The sequence below is a fragment of the Drosophila erecta genome, unplaced genomic scaffold, assembly GCF_003286155.1.
Source record: "Drosophila erecta strain 14021-0224.00,06,07 unplaced genomic scaffold, DereRS2 tig00000092-arrow-pilon, whole genome shotgun sequence".
Taxonomy (NCBI): domain Eukaryota; kingdom Metazoa; phylum Arthropoda; class Insecta; order Diptera; family Drosophilidae; genus Drosophila; species Drosophila erecta.
In genome coordinates, this window is record NW_020825207.1 from 112,611 (window position 1) to 120,787 (window position 8,177).

Here is an 8,177-nt window from a genome sequence, read left to right on the forward strand (position 1 = left end):
GGTATTAATAATAAAATCAAAATCTAAATAATATAAATTTAAGATACTAAAAAAATTTGTATTTGCTTTCCATAAGACATCCATAAAACCTCTAACTATTGGTCACGGAGTGATCATTCATTTATTTTTTTTTTTTATGTTTCACAAGAGCCCTTATAGACAGGAGGTGTGTCCGTACGTTTAACTTGTTAAAATACAGCTCTTTACTTGGCGTGGCATTTTTGTATATTAGTTTTTAGGCTTCTCGAAAGTTATGAAATTAACTTCATTTAGCTGCACACTTTCTATGTTTTCTTTATTTGGGTAACTACACATTTAGCTAAAACTTAAACCAGCATTATGTACATTTTAGGTCAAAGAAAATGTTCATTTTACATCCGCGTAAAAAGAAAGAGATGTCACGAACCTGCGAATTTTGAAACCCAATATATCCTATGGTTTATTTATGTATATATTGGGCTATGAAGAAATATCAGGACCTTGACTACACATATATTAGATTAAATATTTCACTTTCCTTTCAGGTCTCTTGAAATTAATTCTTTTATTTCGTTTTTTTATAAAGCCATTGATGTTTTATATACATATGTACATATGAATTGCGGTCTATGGCAGGCTTACTAATATGTAGATGGCAAGGAAAGGTCTAGTTTATTTTTAATCAGCCAAGTTCAAATCCACTGGGCTTATATAACATTTTAGTATATTATGCATATGGTATTTTTACGGATTTCCTTGGACACGGTATAAACCCGTTTTGGTTTAAGTACACTCGCGTACACATATTTATTTGCATGAATTTGCATGCTCTCCTCGTAACATCTTAAAATTAGATAGAATGATATAGTCGAGTTCACCGACTATCTAATACCCGTTACTCAGCTATTGGAAGTGCAAGTGCAAGAGGTCTGGGTAACTTTTAATCATCCAAAGTTCCAAACCACTGGGCTTATATACCATTTTAGGATATTGTGGTATTATGCATATGGTATTTTTACGGATTTCCGTTCACACAGTATAAGCCCGTTTTGGTTTGAGTACACTCGCGTACATATATTTATTTGCACGCATTTGCATGCTCTCCTGGTAACAATTTAGAACTAGATAGAATGATATAGTCAAGTTCACCGACTATCTAATACCCGTTACTCAGCTAGTGGAAGTGCTAGAGAGAACTTTCAAAATTTTCAGAGAATTTTAGAAATCTAGAAAATTTTAGAGAATTTTAGAAAATTTTTTTAGCCGAGTCGATCTGGCCATGTCCGTCCGTCTGTCCGTATGAATGCCTCGATCTTAATAGCTACAGAAGCTAAAATGTTGAGATTACGCACGCAGCTTCCAGAGACTTAAACGCAGAGTAAGTTTGTTTCCATATGTTGCCACGCCCACAAACCGCACAATACTGTCACGACCACACTTTTGAAAAATGTTGTGATATTGTTTCAGTTTTGTATACATATATGTATATTGTAAATTTTGTTGCCATGCCCACTCCAACGCCCACTAAAATTGTCACTCCCACACTTTTGAAAAATGTTTTTTTTTTTTTTTTCATTTTTTTTATATATTTTGTAAATTTCTATAGATTTGCCGAAAAAAAAATTGCAACACCCACTCCAATGCCCACAAACCGCCCAAAACTGTCATGCCCACTCTTTTGAAAAATGTGATTTTTTTTTACTTTATTTTTATATCTTGTAAATTTTTAAAGATTTGCCAAAATACTTTTTGCCAAGCCCGCTCTAACGCCCACAAATCGCTCATAATTCTCACGCCCACACTTTTAAGTGTTTTTAATTTGTTTTTCGTTTTATTATTTTTTTGTTTCCAATTTCTACCGATACTTCAGAAAATTTTGAAATTTCTCGTTAGCACTTCAACTATCTGATAGTCCGGAAACTATTTATACTATTAAATTATTATTTTTTGCACAGCCGCTTCACCACTGTTCTGTATTTCGGTAGGCTTAATCTTATCAGTTTTACTGATAAACATTGCTTAAACGATAAAAGCGATTGCTCATGGGCGAGGCACAGGTGTAGCTGGTCAGAAAATGAAGCGTTCAGTTTAAGAGAGCCAGCTGGTAAAACAAGGTAGTGTTCTGGAATCTCGAAGGAAGCGGTAGTGAAAATATAAAAACTAAAGCTAGCTAACAACTGGTTAATTAGTAAATGCCTTCGTGAATAAAAATATTTCTGTTTTCCGTTTCTGTACACAATAATTAACTTACGTTACAAATATTTCAAGAACGTGATTTTAGATACGCAAAACTTATTATCTAATCGGAAGGCCTTAAACTATGTTAGCTTTAGCAAGTTTTAAAATTGGGGCGCGGGTCCACAATGTTCTTATGTGTAATTTACACCTGACTCATTTTTTTTATGTATCACCGATTGCAAAATGTCAAATTATCAGTTGTACAGTATTACCAATCTGTATATACATATAAACTACACCAGTAGTTTGAGGATCTCATAAAATGTGAAAGCGATATAATTGAATATACATACATATATACCATACTTGACTCATTGACATTTACATTTGCTAGCAAGTTTTTAAATTGGGGCGCGGGTCTACAATGTTCTTATGTGTAATTTACACCTGACTCATTTTTTATGTATCACCGATTGCAAAATGTCACAATTATCAGTTGTACAGTATTACTAATCTGTATATATAAACTACACCAGTAGTTTGAGGATCTCAGAATGTGAAAGCGATATCATTGAATATACATACATACATATATAACATACTTGACTCATTGGCACTTACAATGATACATTTGCTATCATCTATTACTATTTACTGATGTGATAGTTTATGGGTTTGTACATCCAACGCACATTTCCACATCCAACTTACATGTGACATCCAAAGCTTAGCCCGATTTAATAGGTAGAATATAATGATAATTGATGCAATTAAATTTTTAGTTACCACAACGAAAACGAGCTACCTAACCATGAATTCGAAGCAACTTTTGGCAGCAGCTTTCTGTCTAGCTGCTGCTCTTATTCTGGGAACAAAGGCACAGGAAAATGCAATGTTGCAAATTCCCCCTTCATTGGTGGAGTGTTATAATACGTCATACTTTATGAATCGGGATAATCGTCTACCAGCCAATATGGACACGCTCATTTCTCTTATAGAAAAAGTAGAAAACAGCTACGCAGCTAGTTCAGGTGTACAAGCCGATATTCGAACCGTGTCGGTGTCCTTGCTGCATCGTTTCCGTCAAGATGGCATTAAGAAGGCTGCTGGAATAAATGCAGCTGATGGGGTAATACCGTACAGTCCAACAGGCTTTCAGTTTCCGAAGTTGAAAATTTTGCTCTCACGTCTAATACCGGGAAACGCCAATACCTTCCCCAACAGTTCATTGACAAGAGTGGAGCGGTGCTCCCTCCATTTTATGCTATCAAGCACATTTGATACAAGAACGCGCGGCGATGAAAACAATGTGTGCAATCAACTATCTCAGTATCGAGCCCAGCGACTGCCAAGATCCTTGAAAAAGGGGCAAGAAAATAATTTTATAGGCTATTCTGAATGGCTGGAGGCTCGCTCGAAACGAGGACGATCTTCCGACACAGTATCAAGATACGAACAATTTGCAGAATTAGACTACGAATCCGACTGGGCTTATGCCGGCCCTGAAACTAGCCAATGCCCCGTCGAGGATGGCTTAGTACGAACACGCTGGGGAACGATTTCTGGAGGCACTCTGATCGCCGGCATTGCAGCTGGTGTCCAGCAGCAGACAGTACAAGTCAATACCCTATTGACCCGGTCTGCCCAGCGTCGCGCACGCAGACAGTCCCAGACAGGCAATACCATTGACAACAGGTGGGCGGCAACTTTGGCTGGGGAGTTGGCGGAAGTCACGTTGGTCCAACTACCAGTGACGAATGGCAATGCCGCTTCCGTTGGAGCTACCGGTGGATGGAATGACACAGTCCTACCCCATTGGTACTTCTTATCGCAGCGCAACAACCTTGAGGCCACCGATGCCGAGATCCGTGGTGGCCTTGACGGTCTGATTCTGGCTAAGAATGTGGCAAGTTGGAGGACTCAAGCATCAAGCCTTAAACTTTCCCAACTGCTGCGCATGTACTACTCAACAAATGGTGTTCTTAGTTCCGGGATCAATGCCTGCAGTAGGCAAAATCAATTCACAAATGTGGCTCCCTCGCAGGAAATGGAGGACCAGACCAATGCATTTGCCTTAGTACTGGATCGTGGGATGCAGCTACGTGTCACCCTCCAGCCTTCTCTTATTTCCCAATTTGCTGGTAACGCCACCGCATCTCTGGTGACGTATGTGCGTAAGTAATAATAACTTATTATTATCGGGGAACCACCTAGCTTTTACATTGATCTTAATATAACCAAAATATGGGACACTGTGCTAAACTTTTAAATACATTTTTTTTGCTTCCGTGTGCATTACGGCTTACGTTTTCCTTAAACAGCACAATCGTTAAACGACGTCTCTTGTATGGCCACCAGTAATCTTGATTTGACAGATGCCATAACTCCAATGATTAACCTGTACCTTTTCTTGGATACTTCTTGGCAATACAGCACCATTGTTGACTATGTAGCGTAAGTTGGTTTTCTTAAAGTATTGCATAGATCATATTTTATATAAAAAATAATTTTTAAAAATTATTTTTAGTTATGTTATCCAGCAGCTTAATATTCACCCCTATGCCAGCACAATCACAATGCTTTCAGCACAAGATGGATCGATTATCGTAAACACCACAAACTATATTATGGATGTCTATCAGCAATGGAATGCAACTACACAGGCTACTTGTAAGCTCCATATGCGAGTAATTTGCTTTTGACTAAACGTTTCTTCGCAGATACTCAGGGATTCAACCTTCCTAATGTTTTGCGTACAATTCAGAACCTAACCCAGAACTTAATGAATGAAGAAAAGACTAATTCGAGCCTAAGTGGTCACTCACTAGTAGCTCTAATCATTCCGAATCAGTAAACGGTGAATGATGGGGACTCCAGCTACGCCACTACAGAAATTCAGTATATTAAGGAACAAATTCCAGACCTGCGTTTTATATACTATGGTGGTGGAAGTATTCAGCGGTTTTCAAGCTTTGTCCGAGATCCAACTCAAGACCTTTTCTCTCTCACGTTGGGCAGTACACCGGCGACATCAGCGGGACCCGTGGCAAAACGCATTGTCCAAAGTAGGTCAGCTTATTTTTGTATTTAAAAAAATTTTTAAACACTTTTTGTTCTTGCAGTTCCCCGTCGCATTATTAATCCACGTTGTGGATCAAGTTGGTACACAAATAGCTGGGGTATTCAAATAATTATTTCATAAATATCATTTTTATATTTACATTTTAAAATTCTTAACAGGTACTGATCAAACAGACCAATATGTGGGGCCTGGAAAGGTGAACTTTTACCGAGTTTCTGCAAACTATTTCTTTGGAACTGGTGCCAACCGGTATTTGACCATTCAATCTCAGAATGGAGGAACTTATACTATATGTACTTCACGTACATATGCATGGCCGCAACAGAACTCAACGACTCTTTCTACAGCAAACTCGATAGATCAGAGTTGCACACAAATAAGTGGAAATAGTTATAGCTACGATCTTTCAAGTGCCTGTGAGGGATACTACACTATCACCCAGTGTCCAGACTTGTATTTGTCAGTCCAAGCTACATCAAACACCACGTCCTGTATACAGGATGCTTGCCAGACCCCTGACCAATGGCGGTTTATAATGTCAATGGTCAACATGGGATGCTACAGCGGTGTTTCGGGTCTAGCAGCCAGCCTGCTAATAACTCTATTCGCATTGTTAGCTATAAAGCTGATTCAATAATTGGTAACTAGAGTATGGTAGTATTAGTGGTACTGCCGCAGGTTTTAAAGCATAAGTCAAGTCTTCTTACACAAACAACTATTTTTTCGTTTTGCATTAATCTTTTATTTTTTCGTAATTAATGTCCTAAATAAATGTCCTAAATATAAATATTCTGGCTATTTTATTTGATTTGTTTGGTGGTTCCCGATAGGCTCTGTTTAAGAGAGACAAACTTATAGTAATTTTACAATTTTATGTTCTGTTTATAGCAATTATGGATTACTTTCCGTCTCCGAAACGGTCTGAAATATCCAATCTAACCACAATAATGACTGATTTATATGTGTTTGTTGACACCTACTGGCCCTTCGGCTGGGTTGTTGATTACGTTGCGTAAGTTTGCTTAACGATATATTAAGTACAAAATTTAAAAATGTATTAATAACACGTTTTTTCAGTTATGTACTGCAGGGCCTTAATATTCACCCATACGCAAGTAAGGTTACCATTTTCGCAGCTTACGATACGACAGTCATTGTTAATACCACCGACTACATAATTAACGTCTATGAAAATTGGAATTCAACTTCACACTCTTGGCGTAAGACTAAATTGAACTGATTGATATTTCAATAATTGTATTTATTCCAGATCCACCCGGTTTTAGTCTGCCACTTATCCTAAACACTTTAAATACAAGAGTTGAGGACTTGCTTGAAACAGATCGTGCCAACGATAATCTGGGAGGCCGATCATTAGTTGCATTATTAATACCCAGCCCGCTATCTTACGTAGATGAGGAGGACTATGATTATTGTCAGCGATATTTGGAAAGATTGCGTGTGCGTTTGCCCAGCTTGCAATTTATTTACTATGGAGGGGGAGCGTTGGTAAGGTTCCACGACTTCGTTCGCGATCCAAGTAAGGACTTGTACCTTTTGAACACCGAAAAGCCACCCGACAGTTGCGGTGCTCCCGTTATTACACGAATTCGCCAAGGTAATAACCTTTTTTCATATATCAGCAAGTAAAATTTATCGCCAGATTTCTTTTTAGTGCCTCGTCGAATTTCAAATCCGCGTTGCAATGTAAATGGCGCTATTAGCGAGTTTGGAACAAATTCCCTGCCACAATTTGGCCGTTTGGGCAGTATTAACTTTTACAAACTGGAATCACAATATCTACCGGATCGGCAGACTATGCGTTACCTTAAAATTACACCCATAAGTCAAATTACATTTACTGTTTGCACCTCCCGAAGCATCGAACGACCATTTAGGAATTTAAGCGCGCCATTAAGGGCGGATGAGAACTGCGAATCTACAGCATTGGGATTATTTAGCTTTGATCTTACTGATGCGTGTGTTGGTTATTCCTTTGTTAATTGTCCTCCTTTATTTTTCTCAGTCCAGGCCCAAAGCTTTGGCGAGGTTTCATGTATAGTTGAGTCGTGTCAAACTCCAGATGAGGCGCAGTATGTCATTAGTTTAAATAATCTTGGCTGTAACGGTGCTACAGTCGCAACCATTAATATGGCATTACCTTCTGTGGCTTGTCTACTTACATTTTTTCGCATTATAAAAAAATCGAATACGTAATGAAAAAATTCAATGAATTTTTTCGGTATAAATAGTGAAGGTATTTGTTTTTTTTAAGCAAAGAAACACAAAAAAGATATAACATTTTAGTTAAGTGTCCAAGTACTCTGTTTACTATTTTGAAATAAATATCCTCCTACGGAGATACCTGTCCTGCTGCCTAATAACAGATTTTTATATTCAAAAAATATAAAGATTTTTGAAAAACACCCCTAAATTGCCTTAATATAAAAACAAAGTGTATTTAAAATAAAGTAAAAACAACCTGGAAACGGTGTCCGTTTTTGCTTTGTTGATTTCTTGATTTTTTAAGTTACACCTAAAAATATAATTTACTTATTTAAAATTGTGGTCAATGGCTGTTCGGTCTATTTGACTAAGTTACACCTACGTAAAAATCCAACAAAAATAAACTAATTTTTTCGACAAGTCCTATCCTATCAAAATTGATAAAGGTTCAAAAGTTGAATTCTATATCTCGTGGAACTCACCACAGTTTTTCTAGTACATTGAAAAACTATGCAAGGCATTAATGAAGTTTAAAAAGTTATCCAAAAGTGATACTATGTTCGTTAGTTAGCTGCCGAAGCCATTCTGCCATTCTGACACACTTAAATATTTTAACAACCCTATATCCATTTGTGTCATAAGCACTTTTATTATTTTCCATATATTTTATAAACTATAAAAAGTCCATATATATTTTTTTTTCAATTTATCC

The 8,177-nt window shown here is 37.3% G+C and overlaps 1 protein-coding gene across 2 annotated transcripts; it reads left to right on the forward strand.

Moving 5' to 3' along the window:
• The first annotated feature begins 2,022 nt into the window (after positions 1–2,022).
• LOC6548421 lies at positions 2,023–7,504 on the forward strand. 2 transcript variants are annotated; one of them, XR_003407838.1, is made up of 7 exons: positions 2,023–2,093; positions 2,940–4,331; positions 4,479–4,611; positions 4,685–4,827; positions 4,878–5,222; positions 5,280–5,336; positions 5,398–6,026. XR_003407838.1 is itself a non-coding variant. In XM_026979939.1 (6 exons), the coding sequence occupies exons 2-6, from the start codon at positions 2,969–2,971 to the stop codon at positions 7,454–7,456; spliced, it is 2,520 nt and encodes an 839-aa protein (XP_026835740.1). In that variant the 5' UTR covers positions 2,063–2,093; positions 2,940–2,968; the 3' UTR covers positions 7,457–7,504. The 2 variants fall into 2 exon arrangements, 1 of the variants encoding a protein (XP_026835740.1); XM_026979939.1 differs by lacking the exons at positions 4,479–4,611; positions 4,685–4,827; positions 4,878–5,222; positions 5,280–5,336; positions 5,398–6,026 and adding exons at positions 6,128–6,251; positions 6,317–6,459; positions 6,510–6,857; positions 6,915–7,504 and having other exon boundaries at positions 2,063–2,093.
• Positions 7,505–8,177: the final 673 nt, after the last annotated feature.

Bases quoted from the DNA above. Each gene is read 5' to 3' on its own strand.
- LOC6548421 (XM_026979939.1), top strand. From the start codon at position 2,969: ATGAATTCGAAGCAACTTTTGGCAGCAGCTTTCTGTCTAGCTGCTGCT. The intron at 6,252-6,316 runs GTAAGTTTGCTT...ACGTTTTTTCAG, and splicing joins TGGGTTGTTGATTACGTTGC to TTATGTACTGCAGGGCCTTA. The intron at 6,858-6,914 runs GTAATAACCTTT...ATTTCTTTTTAG, and splicing joins TATTACACGAATTCGCCAAG to TGCCTCGTCGAATTTCAAAT.